This window comes from Erithacus rubecula (assembly GCF_903797595.1).
Source record: "Erithacus rubecula genome assembly, chromosome: 6".
Taxonomy (NCBI): Eukaryota; Metazoa; Chordata; class Aves; order Passeriformes; family Muscicapidae; genus Erithacus; species Erithacus rubecula.
The window spans coordinates 30,566,303-30,587,592 of NC_136688.1; the positions used below are offsets into that span (position 1 = coordinate 30,566,303).

Sequence of the window (21,290 nt, forward strand, 5' to 3'; positions counted from 1 at the left end):
AAAAAATTGTCTTTCTGCATTCCCAAAGAACTTAGTTCTCCAATCTATGAGTTTTGCTTTATTACAGACTGAAATCCATGCAGATATATGCATGTTTCAAACTCAGTAATATATGCTTATACAGAGCAATGTCATATTAATAACATTTATACATACTATACTTCTTAAAATTCCATTGAAGACACTGCTTTGAACCTTGTAAAAGTTTTTTGTTAGTTGGTTGTTGGGGTTTTTTTTGTTTTGTTTCATTTTGTTTGTTGGGGACTTATGTCGGTTTTGTTTATTTGTTTTTCTTCTGATTCTTTTTTCTTACTGTGCTAAAAATAAGGTATATACTTAGGAACCACATGCAGACTTTAACCCCTGTTATTTATTTAGCCACAAAAATGTTCAACTGTGTATTTTTATCTATGTAAACTACTTCGGGAAATATATGAATAGGGTTTCAATTTATGTGTGTGTTTTTTTAATGAATTGTGAGAGAGTGAAACCACAAACTTTTGGCATAAGATCCCTTCTTGCATTAAAATGGGCATTCCTGTTATCTTTTTTAAAGAAACTTCTAATTCCATATCTAAACCTTTATTGACATAAAATTAACTGAAATGTTGTGCATTTAATGTTGTTTCAAAGTTTAAATTGAGCACAGTTTGCTTTACAAGATCTAAAAGGAAGTTTAAGTAATTCAGAATGGTCAGTATTTAAACTTGAACGAGATGTTGTTTCAGCAAGAATGATTTAAAATATGTTAGTTATTTTAAAACACTGTTGCATAGATGAGAATTTTTTTTAAAAGCTATTTATTTCACTGGAAATGCATTCAATTTTCATAGTGGCCTATTTGTTTGTTTGTTTGTTTGTTTAGGAAGCAGGAACAGACAAGAGTATTTTTCCTTTACCAGAACCACAGGATTTTTTCCAGGCCTCCCAAGTTAAATTTGAAGACCTAATAAAAGACTTAAGGAAACTGAAGAGAGATCTAGAAGGTAACTGGGAACTTTCACATTTGTTCTGCTAACAACAAAGTGCCATTTAAAATGTGATCTTTATGAGGTTTTCTTATTGCTAATTAGGTTTATAGTGTTGATTCATTTAGAGTTTTTACACTGTGGCACAAATTACTCACATAAATTAGAAAGAAAAAAATTTAACTCATGACTTAATAAAAATGAAAGTAGAGATCCTGAAAAGTAATTTTCCCTTTTACAATCGAAAGGCCCCTGAAGAAATCTTTCTGAATATTTCTTTGGTTATGTGTGAATTTTTCTCTGGCTTCTCCAGAACTATGTGTTTAACTGTAGATATCTGTTAGCTCCATAACATAAATACTTTCTTCAGTACTTGTATAACAACAATTTAAAAACTACAAAAAAGATTTGAATGCTATTAATGTAGAAATAAAACACAGCTTGCCAAGGCAGAGCAAAGGGAAATGAAAAGCTCCAGTTCAAAATATTTTCACCCTGGGACATAAAATAAACATTTTAAAATGTTTATTATAAAGAGGGGCTCAGAAACCCATCTCATCTATCAATCAATACGGAGTGGAAATAAAGTAGGAAGGGTTGTTCTCCTAAGTATTCCAAGCAGTTTCTTTTTTATTTTGTGCTACATGCAATTTTCTAAAATAAATTCACTGAATATTTTAAGCCTTTTTCTTGTTATAGAAAAGTTTGTACTTTACTAAGGGATTTCTGTGTAGAAGATGGAGTTTAGGAAGAGATTCTGCATAAAAACATTACATGTAAAAACATTTGTATTTAGATTCACATGTTTGTACCAGAATGGAAGAGTCCTTTCATAATCAGAGTTGAACAAGATAATTGTTTTCAAAGTTTTTCGATGTAAGGCGCTGAAAACCGTTACAAAATAGTTTATCCTTACAGCTAGGAATTGCTGGATTAGGTCACTGCCATCCCTAGGATAATTTCAAAGGTTAATAGTGGTAGGAAAGTATCAGTTGTTGTTTGTTCGACCCGGGCATAAGTGAGTGCTCTATCTCCTCTCATCGCTTGGCCCTGCAAGCCCCTTGGCCTGCCCTCTTTTGAGCTAGTTTTTGCAGAAACATGATCTGTGTTTGATCTTGTACTTTTTCAGCATGTCGTCCTGCTGTCATACATCTTAGTCGTGCAGGATCTGCATTGAGGCTGGGACATTCACATCATATTTGTTCTACATTGCAAAGGCATGAACAGCGAGTAGGAAAAGTTAACTCTTTTAAAATAAAAATTTCAGCTTTTTTGTAATCACTGGTTTCTGTTTCCTAAACCAGTTTTTTGCAGATATTTATAGCAAATCTAGAAAAATTATCTTGAGATCGTTTCCATAATTCTTTGTAGAGGTTTAAGTTAAAGCCAGCCAAAGCAATTGAGATACAACGTTAATGACAGCAAAGATGTGAAACCAAAAAGATTATGGGAATGTTTTCAGATATTGGTATTTTATCACTTAAAACTATGCAACAGATTCTAACAAGCATTCCTTGGATTATTTCTCTTACATTTAAACAAAGAAACAATCACTTATATAAGAACTTATATTTTTTCAAAGATTCCCTTTCAAATTTTTTTCTTTGGTTAGTGCTCTAGTTAATTTTTAAATCAAAATTTTAATTGAAGAGGTTATAATTTTAACACGTACAACAAAGATTTGATGAGTCTCTGTAGTTTATTGTAGCCATTAAAAAGTTGTGGCTGCTGGCAGAATACCAGTGAAAGTCTAAAGCTGAAACAGATGTGAGTAGCAGAAACCAAGTCCAGGGAAGCGTCGGGCCCAGCTATCCAGACAGGCACGGCCCTTCAGATGTAAATAATTTGAACAATATTAACTGGGGCTGCCTGCCTTATAGGGTGCATTGGATTTGTTTCACAGTTTGTTGGCTAAGGTAGTCTCGAGCAGATTAACTTGGAAGTGGGATGAGACAAAGGTAATAAGTGGAAGAGAGGTTTTCATTGTGTCATTAATGTTTCTGTTAGGGATTTCCCTTTTTTCAGAGATTTGTAAGGAATGATTAGAACAAAAGCAGCATATTACTTCTTGCAACTGAAATGGCAACTTTGATGGTTACTTTTAGTATTAGTTGTCATTTATTATGTAAAAAATATATTTTACTGGTTTATCAAGGCATTCATTTATATTTCTAACATGAATACTAACATGGGAAAGATGGAGTTATTGTGAGTGTTGTATCTTATAAAGCTCATGGTATAAACCTCTGATTTGAAATACCTAGACACTGTGGAACCAGAAGTTCAAATCTAGATGGAGTACAAACCCTTTCATCATTTTTAGATAAACAGATTGAGTTCCATACAATTTTCTATTTTTAAATCTTTCAGAGTAGACTTTAAGGAATAGGCTAACTTTACTCTGAAGGGATTAGACTGTAGGTAGACTCAAGAATTCAAAAAGGTTTTTGAAGAACCTTAATCCAACAGATTTTCACAACATATTCCAGAACAAACATTTTAATCATTAATGTTTTAGGTTAAAAAGAATGTGAAACAAAAATATGCATTTAATATGGGCTTTTAAGGGGAAAGAAGTGAATATGAGATGGTAAGATGAAAATTTTAGGGTGAAATCTGGTTCCACTCTAACATCCAACTAGAAAGAAATTTCTGTGAACTCAGGTTTTCACTCCAGGTCTGTTTCCAAGGTTTTTAATTATCACACGGTATCATAGGCAGATACATTTATTCATTTAACATATGCTAGCTTTCCAGTTAATCTGTAGAGTTATGGAAAGAAAAGATTTTGCTTTGCTTAAGATTGTAAGACATCTTATTCCTTGTCTAGGGCAATGAATGATTCCCACATTTTTCTTTCCCTGTGACCAAACATGATTTACCTTCTAATTTGGACAATGCCACTTGGTATTCTTGAAATTGATATTTTTCTGGAATAAGCACAGAGTGTTTTAAATGTGTAATTACAAGAAGATTTTCAGATAGAAAGCCACTTTACTGAAGTTTGATAGACCAGCATAAGTTTTGCCATGAATCCCTTTATTAATCTATGTCCAAAGTTGAACAATTTGAATTAAATTAATTGCCCTATAGATTGTTTCCATCTGTCATACCCATTCCTTTTTGCAATACATTACATACAATTTTAAAATTTTGTTCTGTTCCTCAAAAGTAAGCAATATTAGATGCCTCATGTAATATATTGTGATGTTCATTATAACTTTTTTGAATTCTTGACCTTAACAAATGAAAGAACAAAGATATTTATTGAATTGTGAAAAATGGCAACCTAGTATGTCCATTTTAAGTATTTTCAAGAGTCACTTCTGTTACCCATAATTAATTAAATTTACCAAAAGAGAGATTGTAACATTCTGATTCCATTGAAAATCCACATAGCATATAATTTCCCCTCCTTTCATGGCCATTAGTAGAAATATTGGTTACAATTTTCATTCTAATATTTTTTCCAGTACTGTATATAAGTTTTTAAATTTAAAAATTTAACTTATCTCTGCGTGTGTGAGTATATATGTAGGTGTTTGCAAACACATGTGTGACAGAAAAAGTAATCTAAAATAAAAAGAAGACTTTAGGGATTTGTAATACAATTGTTAGTTGGAGACAGAAGACATGGTTTCATATTGGGCACCTCTTAACCTAGTTGTTGACAGATCTGTATCTTGCATAACTATGTAATCCTTAATTTTTCCCCATCAAAACTTAAGTTTATGACAACTCCATTTTGTAAAATTGCCTAATCCTTATGAAAAGATTGTAAAGGAAGTAAGTGAATCTATGCATGAAAAGTTGAGAAATTACAATGTTGTGTTGGCCATTTTCACAGGGATTTTCATACAGAAGCATTACAAATATCTTAAAATGATAGAGAAGTGTAGTGTGGTAGGTTGTAATGTACAGCTGCAGGTCCTGTGGTCCAGAACCTTTGAGCAAGAGTAACTTCATATTTAGATCAGGCTGTACAGGGCCATAGTCATCTCAGTTTTGAATCTAAGGATGGAAATCCCAACACTTCTCTGGGCACATGTTCCAGTGCTCAGTTGCCATCTTGAATATTTTTCTTTATCCCATGTGAGAATTTTCTGTGCTGCAACTTGTGACTATTGCTCCATTTTCATTAGATGTGCATTCCTGAAAAAGTCTGGCTCTTTCTTCTCTAGTTATTTGTTAGATAGTTGACATGAAAATCTAGATCCTCAGCCTGCTTTCTCTAAATGGGGCTGAACACACCTGGCTTCTCTTGCCTCTTCTTCAGGTGCTTCATTTTAATTTTGATTCGTAAATGTCATGACAATATAAATAGTTTTTTTCAGATGTGAATATATATTTTTATATAATAAAATATATTCCTGTTTGTAGAAATAGGTCCATTGGACTGGATGTGGCTAACAAACACCATGCCAGTCATGTCACTCTCTTAACACTGTCTCTTGACATGGCTGATTAGATCAAACTAAACTCTTGCATCCACACTGCTCTCATTCAGGTAGCTATGCATCACATTCTATTGCAAAGCATGGAAGAGAATTTAGAAATAAGAAATGGATGGAAGTTGAAAAGGGTCACTCACTCTCGATGCTTTAAGCAACTGTTTATCAATAGGAAAACATACAAAGACAGAGAAGTTTAATTGGTATTATTCTTAGAAGTTAATTTAAAATTCCTAAATGTCTTTTCCCGTCAGAGTCCTCAGAGTGAAAGATTTTTGCAACAAAATATCCCCTAATGAACTATATCCTAGTTTTGTTCTAAAGATTAATTAATTTGATGGTTTATCATTTATTCAGGTGGAATTATATATTTATTTTTTACATAATACAGCCTAATACTAAATTGTCAAGTTTATTCTGTGGATTAGAGTTTTAGTATAATCATGATACAGTAATAATCAATAGTGCAAGGATTACAAGATTGAGGGGGTTTTGTCTATTGTTTGATTTGCTTGATAGGCAGTTTACTGGACCACATCAAGAAAATTCAAAGTATTATTTCAATTTTAATTATTAAGTTTATAAATAATTTGTAGGATCAATAGCTACATCTTGATAGAAGATGATTGCTTGTTCATTACAGGAGGATAGTATTTCAAAAAGTATCAAACACACTCTTTTAAAATACTTTCAACCGATTGAAGCATTAGTCTAATTTAAATTAAATATTTTAAGCCCATTTCAAAAAGGAACTTAAATGTCTGACTAACATACATGTCAAAAAATTTCCCAGCAGGAGCAGAGAAGTTGTATGATAATTTACAGGACATACTTATTTTAATTTTCTTTGTGTTAGTTGCATGTTCTTTAAAATTTTGGAAGTACATGCAAGTAGAAATTTGAACTGGCTGATGGAGCTTGAGGAGCTGAATACGTGCATGTGTTATTTCTCTATAAGCATGTTGTTTTGTATATGGTTTCACTGTTTTTGCACAGTCTAATATTTACATTATCTATTTTGAGCAATGCAAAATGGTGTAAGGAAGAGTGAAGGATGGCTTTGTACAAAAAAGAGTTGTTTGGGGGTTTTTTGCAAGAGTTGGTACTCTTTTCTTTCTTAGAATTTTCTGACCACTTTTTGAATAGTCTCTTGCCTCAGCAGGTTGAGATGTATTTCGGTTTGTTTAGATTTAGAAAGATCCAACACAGGCATTTAAAATGAATTTTCTATATGTGCATTGAATTTTATTTTACAGTAAAACTAAATGTTTGACAGTGTTGCAATGGTAGTGTTCATATGTGAATACATTCAGTGTAAATTTTTTTAAGTGGATCATTTCTTAAAATTTCATTGGATTTTTAGGTTTTGATAAAAAGGAATAGTATGGTTTAAATGGTTTAAATGCTCAGATATATAATAAAGGAGAAAAGCAATTCCAATTCCGTTTTTGAGTTTATTCCCTGAAAGCAAATGTCTACATGTGTGCACAAAGGCACAGAGAGAAAGCTTTCAGTTGGTTAAACAATGGCATGCTATTAATTTTTTTATATATTCTTTTTTTCCTTTGGCTAAAGAATTCTCAGAAATTTCTTGTTAAAAATCATCCTGCAAATGTTAAGATTCTAAAATGAATCTGGGAAATAGCACACTTATGATTTTATGTGCACTTTTTTTGTGTTCCCTTTTAAATGAATAAATATGTGTATGTATGTTAAGCATTAGTTACATAACTGTGAAGGATACATCTAGGAGCAGGTAGTGTACATCTGGGAACTGGAGGAATACTGTTCCTATCAATGTGTATAGTGAATAATGAATTATATAGTTTGGAGAGTGTTAAATACTTGTGTTGGGAGGAACGGTGACTTTATGGACCTCATCAGCTTTTTCTCTTTGCAGAAGTATGCAGTAAAAGACAGGACAGATTTCTGCTAGAATTGAGACAGTCACGTATCAAAGATTGAAAGTGCATTAGTTCAGACCGTGGGGGTTCAAATTAATAATAGTGGGGCTAATTAGCTCTTTGAGAAGTGTTCCTGCTAGTATTTCAGGTAGTTTATGAACTTACACGGTTCTAAATCTAATCTGAGTGGTCCAGCTGAACCAAACTTCTACCAACTTGGTAGAAGAATTAATTAGTCAAACTTTATGATCTGTCTTGCACATAAAATCAGAGATCCAGCAATAGTGAAGAAAATAGGAGATCATTTTTCCGGCTTCAACTGTTTCAGCTCATAAACTGTTTCAGCCATTGCCAAATTCTCTTATGTCTGGTCCCTTATTCAGTACAATAAGTGATAAAATGTTTGAGTGTTTGAAAGGTCTTTTTTTTTCTTAGCACAGTAAAAATCTTAGCTCATCTGATGAAAATATTATTCTTGCTTCTTAAAAATGTTGTCTCCCTTTCAATTACCCAGACAAGACTCTTCAGTTTCAAAATATTCTCTTTTTTTGTTCAGAGCAAAGGGAAATGTTCCAGTTTCTCAGCAGATTATGCTAGCATACAGTTCTACACTCTTGACAGATCTTAATGATGTGTGGAGTTCTGTATGTTTGGATCTTGACACTTAACAAAAATTTTCTACTAATCATGTGTGCTGGAATCACTTAAAGGAATCTTTCAAAGATTTGACTGGAAAATTATGAGGCTTTAGTCACTATCATCATTTATATGTATGTTCAGTCCCTTGCAGTGTGCTTCTCTGCTGAAGGGTGCCCTGAATGTAAACTACCATTTCAGAAGAAGTACATTAAGCAGAGACTCAGATGTGTTGCTATGGTGTGAAAAATATTTAGTTTTACTAGCGGTCTTTGTTCATTTGGCTAAATGTATTCTTGGGAAACAATTTTAACAGAAGGGTTTTTAAATGATTTGTATAAAATGTTGGTGACCTTTCACCAAACAAGGAGCTAAAAAATTTTGTTTTAGGTTAGTTGCAACTAATATAGTCCTGAAAGATTCTCTGTATGGCATCATTAACTCTAAAAGTTCAAAAATGTTGTTGAACTTTAAAAAAAAAAAACAAAGCCCCCTCAAAAGACAAAGGTAGAATATCTGATCAGACTTGTGAGAATTGTCAGGGTGTCTGACTCCTTCAGAACAGGTGAACTTTACGGTGTTTTGTACGCCACTAATTCAATTATTTCACTTCCCACATCTTGGGACATATCACTGAAATGTTTTTTCTGTCTCATTTATACATGACAGCTAGAGCACCTAACCAGAGACTTGTTTCTGTGTGTTTCAGATAAAGACTGGACTTTTTACTCATTATTGTCTATCCTCTGAAATTATGTTTTTTAAGAAAAAGGAATTATTAATGTATGAAGAAAATAACTGTATTTAGAAGCACATTTCTTCTTTTAAATTAGCTGAAAATATCTTCACAGAACAGTAGCTATACAAGCAAATAATAGGTTAGAACAGTGTATTTAGTTTTATGTGTGCTAACACTTTTTTGCATTAAATTGTTGACCTTTATCTAAGGCAATAAAAACTTGAGAACGGAGTGCTACCACAGTCTGATGCCCTTTTACGTTTTTCTCAGATAGTTTTGTCTCAGAAGACTTCCCACCCCACTTCATGGCATTTCCATCTCTGCTTTGTTCAAAGGCTTCTGTGTTAGTGAGCCCCACTCTGGCTTTGGTGATAATGCTTGAGCATTTATGTGTTGCTATTATTGATGGGTACTGATTATCCATATGTGTCCAAAAGGAAAAATAAAAATAAAATACTGTCTCTCAAACTTTCTGAGTCAGTAGCAGCATGGCCTCTTGCAGTTGGAAGTTTGTTAAAATTCTTACCATGCTCCCATGGAATCAAGATGAATCTCTTCCCTTCTGTACATTATTTAAAATTCTATTTGAAAAGATATTTAAATTTACATGCAAGTTTATACAATGGTGCAAAAGCTGTAGATAGTGGAAAATGCTTCAATTAATACCATGTGAACAGCTCCAGTAAACAGGTACCTAAGTACATGTAATAACAGGAGACTATAACCAGATTCTGCAGCAGTGTCCAATGGGTAAACATGAATCTCCACCAGTTGCTATTTGTTTACCTTGCAAAGTTGTTTCCAAACATGAAAATTAATAAAGTAAAATGAAAGGAACTAAATAGTGAGAAAATTATATAGCACTTGCTGAATAATATAAATTTATGAATTTTATCAGAGGTTTATTAGGTTTTTATTTGGACATATAGATCCAAGTAGCCTAACAGGTTTCTGCACTTTAAATGATCAAGGATTCTCTCATACAGAAATTTGGGGTTATGTAGCACTACGCAGAATTCATTTGCTGTATGATTTCAAATGCTCTTGGAAACATAGGAGTTCTGAAAAAGAGTTATCAAATAGTAATCCTTCTGTCAAAGATATGTTTGCATTGTAACAAAATAAAAGAGCAAGCTTGGCAGTATAACCTGCCATACTCTGAACAGACAGGAGCGGGGGAGGTTCAGCAGCTTCCACAGAGGCATAACTCACAGGGGATAGTGTCAGTGACAGGTTTATAGGAATTCATGGTGTTGATACTTGGTTTTGCTGTCAGGCTGATTCCTGTAAATGCTACTGGTAGGTTCTGGTGAGTAAATAGTTAGTAATTTACTGTTATCAACTTTAAACTATTTCTGGTTTTGCGTTTACTTTAAAAATGGTGCTTAAAAAATTCCAAATTGTGTCTGATTGACACAGAAATGCTCTTTACATGAACGTTTGTTTATGGGCCATGATTCTTTTGACAGATTTACAAGTGTCTGTGGAGTTTTAAGACTATTGCCCAATAGGCATTAAGTGAGAGACATTCTATTTTGTAAATATTTTCACTTATATTGGGGATTTTTCAAGAACTTTTTGAGCCAAGTACTGCATTAAATCTGAAGACAGTGGCAAACTGATAATCAGCAGTTTCCAGCTTTGTTTTAATGTTTTGCTAATGCTTTCCATTTCTGTAGCCAAGATTTGCAGAGGGTGAAGCATGATGTACATCCAGCAATTTGTAAGGGCTTTCAAATACTTTTGCACACTTATATTTTCCTTTTTTCTTTTTCTTTCTTTCTTTTTTTTTTTTGCAATAGCTCATTTAGAAATAAACAATTTTCAAAATAGCATATTACATTCAATTTCACTAGCATACAGCTCATACCAAAGAAAAGAACCAAAAGTTTATTACATTAGTGGAGAATTTGCATCTGTTTGAACTCAGTAATGCTGAAACAGGTTTTTTATTTTCCCAAATGATTATTTTGGAATGAGATGATGAGAGGAGAAGTGTATGTGTAGTGTGATAGCTTGTCAGCTTCCTTAAATATCCCTCAGATTCCTCAGAATTTCAGAAAGACATTTTTTCAGAAAGCAGCTATTCAGTATATATTTAAGAGAAGTAATGCATAATAGGATCTTTTATCTCCAAATCGTTCTAATAAAAACTTCGCTTAAGTAATTTTCTTTCAAAGAGGAAAAGTTTTGTACTGTAGTGAATATGAGAATGAAGTATAAAGAATAGATATAAGATTCCCTCATGCAGTATTTTATCAAGGAAAATCAAAGCAATTTATGGAACTAAACTTTTCATTTTTAGGGGTGTTTTTTAATATAATGTTTGGCATGACATTTTTAACATTATGTTTCAAGTAAATAAAAAAACAACTAAACAAAAAACCTTATATAACAGTAAATTCAGTGGAATGCTAGTTACCAGAGCTTTGTGTAGAACTGAGGTAGGTCATACAGTCCTATGGTGGACTTCCACCATTATTACAAAAGCAGCTTGACAAAGACCATCTGACTTTAATATGTATCATTACAACTGCAATTTTAATCAAAAATGTCACATTAATTGTGCCATTAAATTCTTTTTCCTGATTTCTTTGAACACACTCCCATCATTCCTTGCCATGTCTATCCCCAAGCAAATCTGGCCATGTTCTAGGTTTCTTCAGTCTGCACGATCTCTTTTTCAGGGTTTACAATAGTGTAAACTATTAGAATTTGCTAGCATTTGCTTGACTTCTTCTGTCTCTTTCAATTTCATTGTTTTAAGATCACTTTAAGCATTTGAAACTGGTATTTCATCTCATTTCACTTCATCTCAAATTTTAGAGTTTTAATCAGCATTCTGATTCACTGATTCTATGTCATCTGTCCCATTTTTCTTCATTTCTGTGCCTTTCTTCTTACTGTTCCTCTCCCCTCATTCCAAATACTGATCTTGTTAGGGGCATTGGGATTCTTCTTAAGAATTCACTATCCAAATCAATATTTTTTCTATATGCTCTATGTGTTGGTACCTCTTATCCAGATTTTCCTGTAGGTTTTGTCATCTCATTAAGGTTAATGTTAGTAATCTCAATTTTAAAAATTACTAAAGGTGGTTTATATGTGCTTTCTTTTTACTTTAGGAGCAGTTCATCCTAGTCTTGGTCACTTAAATACATGGAACCTACCTAAGTAATCTTTCTAAATCTTGTGTTAATAAAGTTTGTAGGAAGCATCCAGGAAGCTTTCAGTTCTTCTGATGATGCATTAGCAACACCAAATGTTTGGGAAAATGCCTTTCTAGAGTATATTAGAGTGTGTTTAGATACTAGTGTACCTACAAGCTTATTAGTCTAATGCATATTCATAAAAATTTAATTCTGTATAATTTTATATAAATTTATGTGTATTATAACAGAAATACTGGTTTGCAATTGTGCAACCTTAAATTACTATAAGAATCATGGATATTTACTGTGTTTCAATTGTCTGAACATATTGTGTGTACTGTATTACTTCTATAGTTCCATCATTTTATATTTATTCAAAACAATTTCTAAATATTGCCTCATGATTTTCTGTAGAGTTGTTTAAACAAAAAAAAGAACATAAACTTGTTCAAACTTACAGTCAGAAACTTACAATACTGTCTGTTATTTTGCTAGATTTTTTCCACTTACAAAATTCTAATGTCTGTTGTTTTCCTAACTAGTGTTACAGTTTGCTTGATTGAAATTTCTTTTTATTTCTGCAAACATAAATATTAAGCATACACACATTTCAATCAATGTATTGTCACAGAAAATTCAAATTTTTAATGGTAAGCAGCATGTGTCATAAGAAAAGAATCTTAAGATGCCATATAAATTTCCCTGATTTTAAATTTTTTTTGCTTAATTTAAGTTATTGAAGACAAGTAGTTATTGAAGACAAGTAGCTGAGCAGCTAATAAAAGACTTTCTTTCCCAGTCTAGTATTTTAAATCACCACTCCATTCTGTCTACTATCTGGCATACAAACAAATATCCATTAACTTCACTCTGAATCTTTTGAAAGGTTTGTTATATGCTACCAGTTATAAGACTGTAGATTAAAGATGATCTTAGACTGTAGCCCAGGCCATTTTACACAACCTGCATGAGTCTTGAAGGGTTGCTAATTTAAAATATACTCTTAGGTGTGAATGGGTGTTTTTCACTATTTTTCTGTAAGAATTGTCAAAATGTGTTTGTGCTCTCAATTAATTGAAAAGCTGTAGTTTATTTCAGTCCATCCTGATGGTCCAAGGGTATTACAAGCACAATACTACTCACACAGTAAAATGTGTCCATGTATTTTCAATCTTCCATTGATGTTTTATGCTACAGTGCAAATTTAAATAATGTGAGATTTTAATTACACAGGCTCAACTTCTGTTTCCACAATTTTACGATAATTTTGTTTAATGGTGGTAGCAATATGGTGTGAATACAGTTCATGCAGCCAAGCTGTAAGTCCTAGGTTTAACTCCAAAATAAGTTTCCATCTAAATTTAGCTTGTTGGGGATGAAAAGCTGTGGAAGAAAAATCTTGTAGTGGTTCATAAATTCAACTGCTAAATGGAAAGTTACTTCATTTTGATTTCTGCCTCACATTATCTTTAATGTGGAACACTGGAATGCACTAAGTTTATTAGGAGTTCTAGGCCTGTTAAAATTCATTGGCAAAAAAGAAGTTTTTCAGCAATTGGCATGGCATCAGTTCTTAAAATAACAGATAGATTAAATAGTAAACAAATTTCACTTAAATGTAAGTTAACTTCTTTATGTACTTCAACTCTTTCATATCAGTCTGGGGATGGAGTACTTAAATAATGCTGAATTTCTACATCTGTTTCAGGAAAAATGGTTGAGTATGGGATGCCTGGCACTGATTGATTAAAATCAATCCAGATACAAGGCATCATCCTTTCACCACAGAAAGACTTTAAAGCTTTAAATATACCATCTAGAATTCATATTTGAGGCAGGCTGTGTTAGTAGCAAGCCCTAGCACAATGCAGGAGGGTTAGAACAAATTCCTAAGACAAATTCTACACATATAGAATTTTTTATTTGGTATGCTAGACTAGTATTTGTATTTTTTATTTCAGTGTAATTGCTAAATTCCTTAGTGCTTAACTATTACCTCTAAAGTAAGTTCAGGTGGCTAACTTACATGTAGGCTCTTATGGTGCTGAAATTTTCTTCTGGTACATTAATTCTGCCATAAATGTGTCTCATCTTTTTGTAGCCTCTGAAAAGCAGATGAAGTTAGTTTGCAGAGAGTCTTCTGAAGAACATCTCCAGCCCTTCAAGGAGAAATTAGAGGAATTCTTTCAGAAAGGTAACCACATCTGAAAAAAAACTTATTGCCGGATAGTGTAGTGGTTTATAAAGTTATGCATAATGTAAGCTGCATTAAGTATCTGTTTCCTCTGAAAATTCCTGTGGATTATGTTCCTAATGGGCCTAATATATGTTCATATATGTTGATATATGTTATACAGATCTTAGGCATCACTTGTCAAAGATAATCACTTCCTTGATCTCACTCATTTCCCATTGGTTATTTTGTGCTTTGTTCTTTATTATTATTTGTAGACAAAATGAAAAATATATTCATCGCAGACCAAATTTATCAGAGGGAATATAAAGCTTCAAAGACTTAAAAAGACAAGAGTGAAAGACATTTTATTAGAGAATGTCCACATATATACATGTCATTTTTTCTCCCCAGTGTGAGCTTTTGAGCTGACTCATTTAAAGATTTTTGTCTTGTGTGAGACAGAAATGAGCATTAAAAAAGTGATTTACCATGTTAGAGTCTGGAGAAAAGCTAAGTGAAAGCTAATGGTGAAAACTAAGGTACAATTTGGTCACCAACTGAAGACAATGTAAATGCAGGTTGCTCTTGAAAACAACAGTCCTGCTCCTTCCTGTTTCCCATACTGTGTTCCCCATCACCTAATTCTGCCAGCACCATTGTTTCTGGAGCTGTGGAAAATATATACAGTAAGAGACTTTCCGCCCCCCTCCCCTTGTAGGAGTACAGTCCTTTTGAGTAAACAAAACAAATTCTGTATTTTTGACAGAGATATTAGAATTGTTAAGAATTTAATTGTATTTCTCATAGAAAGGGTGAACATTTTAACAATCTACTATTTGAGAAGTCAGTTGAACTACCTGAATCTTCTCATCCAGACAGAATATTAGTGATCATTCAGATTATTGTAATAATTTATTGATTAGCTTAATCCTTTATATAAAGATTGTTGTACTGGCTTTATAATAACTTTGTTTCATGAGGCTGTCTTGTGTAAACACTTTGACAAATGAAAACAGGCTGTTTCAAAAGTAGCAGTTAAATTGTACTGGTAAATAAGCTAATACTCTCCTTTACCCTTCTCCCAAGCCATGCAGTTCAATGGATATCCTTATTTGATACAATTTTTTTTTTAGATGCAAGTGTATTTGGACAGTATTTAAGCAGCAAATTCCTTGCCACTGAACTTTTAAAACAAAAAATGGACAGTTTAATTTTCTTTCTAATGTATTAAATTGAAAATTTTCACTTACAGTTTAACAATAACATCGATCGACCTAGTACTATAACTGTGTATATATATATATATATATATATATATATATTTGTCTTTCTACAGAACCATTATGATCTTCAGCATGTTTATTGATCTAGCTTGCCAAAACATTGTAATAATTCACTTTTTCCCTGGTCTTGCCAGGACCCTAAGCAAGTGGTGTCTTCCACAGTGGTATCACAGCTTCTGTAATTCTTCCTACACCCTGGATCTCATGAGAACTGTTGTGGTTCATGCAGTTGGCACCACACAGCTGCTTGCTTGCTGCCCCTCCATGGGGGACAAAGAGGGTTTGGAAGGGTGAATGGTAGAAAACTAATTAATTGAAATATAGACGATTTAATTGGGAAAGCAAAGGCCGTGTGAAGAAGCAGTGCAAAATATGGAATTCTATCAGCTCTTTCCCATCAGTGAGAAGGTGTTCAGCCATTTCTTAGAATCATTAAGGCTGGAAAGACTTCTAAAAAATTATCAAGTTCAGCCATGAACTTAACATTGCCAGTTCTACCACTAAAACAATGTCTCTATGCACAACATCTACACTCTTTTTGAACTCTGCCAGGGATGGGTATTCCACTACTCTCCTGGGTAGCCTGTTTCAATACTTGATAACCCTTTCAGTGAAGAAATTTTTCCCAACACCCAATCTGAACCTCCCCTGACACATTTGTACTATCACTGGTTACCTGAGAGAAGAGACTGACCCTCATGTTGCTCTGCTCTCTGGGGAGTGGTGGAGAGTGATAAGGCATCTCCTGAGCCTCCCCTTCCCCAGGCTAAACACCCTCAGCCACTCCTCATCACACTTGTGCTAAAAACCCTTTTCCAGCTCCAGTGCCCTTCTCTGGACACGCTCCATTACCTCAATGTCTTTATGTGAGGGGCCTAAAACTGAACACAGGATTCAAGGTGTGACCTCACTAGTGCCAAGTACAGTGGGTTTTATCACTTCCCTAGTCCTGTTGGCCACAGTATTTCTAAGTTCCATTTAGAACTGACATTTCTAAATTTCACATTGCGAGGAAAGCAGGATTTCATCACGCATAACCACTACTTGGGAAGACTGTCCAAAGTCCAAACTTCTCCCCTGCTTCCTCCTTCTTTTCCCAGATTTATTTCTGAGCATGGTGTCATGTGGTGTGAGTTATCCCTTTGATTGATTCGGCTTGGCCCCTTCCAACTTCTTGTTCATCCCCAGCCTTCTTTCTGAACATCAACATTGGAAATAAAGAAGGCCTGAATGCTGTGCAGGAGACTGTTAAGCAATAGCTAAAACATGGATGTGTTATCAAAACTCTTTTGGTCACAAATCCAATCTACAGCACTGAAAGAGTTCCTGTGAAGAAAGTTAGGTCCACCCCAGCTAAAATCGGCAGAAGGAATAGCAAATAATATCAACACAGTTGTAAAAAATAGAGAATTCAGTACCTGGTTTCTCCTGCAATGCTGAGCTACTCTTTTGATCCTACTCTTCTGTGGAATATTATAAAAATACCCAGTTGATCTTTGAAGAAGACTAGTTCTGCTTTAGATAAAATTGCAATTTAACTCTACATTATCATTTCAAATAGAAAAAAATATTTCTCTAAATATTTTTCCTGTTTCTGCCTATTGATGTGAAAATTGAGATATATTTTTCTTTGTCAGTGTGACAGAAAATTTTATCCTTATGTGTGTGAATAATGTACGTATTTTTGAAAAGAGAGAGAGAGACATACATTCCTGCATGCTGTCCTGGGACAGTAAGTTCTATGTATATTTATTGGACACTTTTTAGTGAGGTCTTCTGTATACTAGAAAGAGCAAAACCACTTGGATTACTCTCGCATTCATTTTTTTTTTTTATGTTCCCTTGTTCTTTTGCTTTATAATGTTATGCTTTATGGTATCTAATCAGACACACTTAATTTAGTATAACTTAAGTTCTCATTTTTGACAGCTTATTCTACTTTGTTCTGAGTTTTCAGTAGGTTGTCAGATTCTATAATGATTAGCTCTGTTTTTCTGTCAGTCACCTGATTGATTTAAATCTTTATAATGGCAGATGGTACTTTCTGTGGCATTAGAATGGAAATCCTGTAAAATTCCACAGTGAAGATAGGGAAAAATAACACAGAAACACATCTTGATTTATTGTCCAATGCAGTAGAATAGGCGTTGGACAAATATCAAGGTCAGAGGTATCTGCAAACTCAGCTGCTTCTCTGAAATTAGGAGTTAGTTGATAATACTGAGCATCCAATAAGCATCTGTTTTCAGTTTTGTTTGTTTAAAAAAGAGTTGTGGCTGGTTTTAGCAAATGTAAGAAAAAATTGCCTGTTATCTTTCTGCCAGCTCACAGCAAGTATCCAAAACTCAGATGCTTTTCTGAAACTTCTGGCTTGAAAATAGGGCTGGAACTCATAGATATTGAGGTTTTTCCCACACGTGCAATTCCCATCATTTCTAGTCTATGTGAAGTTGGAAATACTATAAGGAGAAAAAAATCCCAATTCACTTATACTGAAGTGTTTACATTTCCTAATTATAATTAATACCAATTAAATCTAATACTTGCTGTGTTGTAACAAAAAACACTGAGAGTGTTATGGAGACTGACATTCTCAAATGCTAGAGGGGATAAACTGTACTTCTGCTGATGTCAGTGCTGGTTTGTATAACTGGATGTAATGTAGACCAGTGCCTTCAGCAGGGAATTAGGTGCCAGAAGCTTTGGGTTCTATTCCCAGTTTAGCTACTTTATATGTGATTCTAGCAGTTGGTTAATATCCTTTTCAGAAAGTGCCCCTCTTTTCTGGTACACAGAATGTTGAATAATGATTCTTGCTGGTTTTGGTAGTGAAAGAAAATCTTTGTCAAGTACTTCATGAATCCCGCATGAAAGATATTTTGTGTAAACTGTCACTAGTTGTATTTGATATGCCTATGCTTTTTGGAAAAAGCTTAAATTATTCTCAATGTTGAAATAATCTTCAGTAAATCTAATTATATTGTGTGCAACAAATTATATTAGTTTTTCTATAGGATGGAGACCTACTAATTATTATAAATTAGTATTCGCTTATGGTATTTCCATTGAAATTACTGCATGGGGCAGTTAAGAATATGTCCAGAATTATTTTCCATTTAAATTGCTGTGATATGCAAGAAGGCCTTTGAAAGTATGAAATTAATGCGTGGTCTGGAATCCTCTTTAATTCATTAAATTATTGCTCAGAATTTCTTAGAAGACTTCTCTTTTGACATGAAACTATCTCCCACAAAAAAAATCAGAATACTTAGGTGGCTATAAGAAAGATGCAAAATACTCTATTTTGAAAAGGAGAAAAAAAGATTTTGGTTACTGCAGCTGTGCAGCTCACTAGAAGGGCCATTGGTGTTTTCCATGGTGTTTCTTATTCTCCTTGTCTATTCCCTCAGGAATAATACATACCAGAAAGTAAAAACTGGAAAGTAAATGACATACAGGAATAGGTGACTAAAATTAATTCAATTTATGTCTTATTTTGCCACCTGACTATTTCATACTATTTCTCCATTTTAGTAAATGCAGAAATTAATAGCACCTCATGCAGGATCTTGCCAAATCTGTTTACAAAATCTTGGTCGTTGGATCCATATCAGAAAGCATTGTAAAAACTTTAATCTGAACTTGAGTTCCTCTCTCATGAACTGGAATCTGAAAATGAAGAAGTCTTTATGCTTCATAGCAGTTGGCATAGGAAAAGCATAGCTGCTTGTCTTCATTTCTGTATGAATAAAGCATCTTGGTGATGAAGACTCTGGTATTACAGGAATTAATTTAATTTAGAACAGAGTCAGGGAAGCGATTAGTCTGATGTCAAGACAGAACAGTTTTTGAAATTCATTAGTGGTGGAAAGAAATCTGTTTGGGAAAGGTGCACGATACACTGAAGTGACCAAGGTAACAAGCAAGATAGAGAGGGAGGATGTGTCAAATAGAGTAATCTATTGAGATTATTCCCAAAGAAAAATAAATTCTCCTATGTTTAGAAATTCTAGCCTAGCATTTGGGAAACATTGGTTAGATTAATTGCTTTGCTACAACTGCTGTGTGTTGTATACTACATAAAAGGTCAACACTGTGCTATCTATGGGACTGTGCAATAGAAAAACAGTGATAGACCAAACTAGTCACTGCAGCATTCTGTTTTTTCAGACAATCTTAGCAACCATATGGAAACAGTCCACAAATCCACTTTTAACTGCTGAGTGATTTTTTCTTAATAATTTTAGCAAGACTGCAGTAGCTACCTGGGCATGCATCCAGTCCAATGCACTGTCGAATGGATTTCTGGTATAGAACAGGAGTTTTGATCTGCATTTCCTCATCTGCCAGTTGAAGTGCACCACACAGGATTGTTGAGGTAGTCCATTGGGAAAGAAAATAAAATAAATAATAAATTCTATTAGAAAGGCCATGTGGGTTGGAGAAGAGAAAGCTCTGGGGAGACCTTACAGCAGCCTTCCAGTATCTAAAGTGGGCTACTAGAGCTGGAGAGGGACTTTTCATGAGGATATGTAGTGATAAGACAAGGTGGAATGGCTTTAAACTGAGAAAGTGTAGATTTAAATTGGATAGTAAGACATTCTATACAGTAAGGTTGGTAAGGCACAGGAACAACTTGCCCAGAGAAACTGTGGTTTGCCCCATCCCTGTAAGTGTTCAAGTCCAGTTTAGATGGGGCTCCAAAGCACTTGGTTTACCCGTTCCAGCCAGCCCATGGCAGCAGGGTTGGAACTAGATGATCTTTAGGGTCCCATCTGACCCAAACCATTCCATGATTCTATTATAGAAGCTAGCAGTTGACTAACTTTGAATTTCTTGTTCATAATTTTCTACTTGTTCCTCACTATGTAAATATTCTCTCCAAGATGTTGTTTTTGTGCTATAGGTACTTGTACATGATTATGCTTCTCATCTAGTAGTACCTGTTGTATTAACCCTGGTAAAGCAATTTCTTACTAGTTTATAGCCCATACATATTTTGAGTGTAGGAGGATGATAGCATAATTTATTCTATTACAGAAAAAAATATTTCCACTCAAAAATGCTGCTTTTCTCTCAAAGCAGTCTATGAATTATAAAGCAAGATGTTAATGTCATTTAGTAGTAGTGAATCAGAAGAACATTTCAAGGCACCATTTTTTCAAGATACTTCTTTGTTTTCTCTCTTACTGCCAACAGGACATACCTTTACAGATCTTAATACAGTCAAAGATTAGGAAGAAAGTTACATTGGTACTTACTTTCTTTCATAGTGTGACAATATTATGTTGTTTTCTAAGACAGATACAGAGGTTATATTTTAAGTTGTTACTCAAAGCAGTTACCTAGTAGAGCTTTTCTGTAATGACATCCCAAAATATCAGAAACCTCTGGGAACTATTTAAAATTCTTGCCTCTCTGCAAAAAAATTACAACTTCTCTCCCCATGAAGAACATTAATAGAAAGAAAGAGAAATATTCTAGAATTGTTTGTGAAGTTAAGTCACATTTTTGTCTTCCCACTTGTGTTGTACTCCTCTGCTTTAACATACATATCAGATTATAGTACTTGTGTTGCATTGTGTTTGTAAATCTCTAGAATGTTTTAATGCTGAAAAAGTGAAGTAAGAAAATCAAGAATAATTTCTAAGAACACTGCTACATTTCACTAACTGCTCTCTGTTAAAATACTGTGTGTAAACAACAGCAGAAGAGCAATAGCACTTGCAAGCATCTTACAATCTACCAGATTTTTCTTACCTGCAATTATGAAGCTGCTTCTGTCAACTAAAAATGCATCTCTGAACAGATAATAATTCCTGCAAAGCATGAGACTCTTCCAGATTGTGTGACTATCCACTCTGCATATCAAATACTGGTTCTTCCTCTTGTGAATAAAATGTACAGATGTGAAGACTTTTAACTTCAAAGCTTTATTTCTATTCTTCTTATTGTAACTTCTTTTTCATTCCACTTGTTTT

General features: G+C 33.8%; 1 protein-coding gene across 4 annotated transcripts in view; it reads left to right on the forward strand.

Annotated features, from left to right (window-relative positions):
- Positions 1-21,290, forward strand: part of FMN1 (formin 1) — a 170,747-nt gene that overhangs the window by 120,843 nt on the left and 28,614 nt on the right. For all 4 annotated transcript variants that reach the window (XM_079308080.1, XM_079308082.1, XM_079308081.1 and 1 more), the window contains 2 exons: positions 866-986; positions 13,952-14,044. In XM_079308080.1, the coding sequence (XP_079164206.1) occupies positions 866-986; positions 13,952-14,044 (214 nt within the window). The remainder of the gene's footprint in view (positions 1-865; positions 987-13,951; positions 14,045-21,290) is intronic.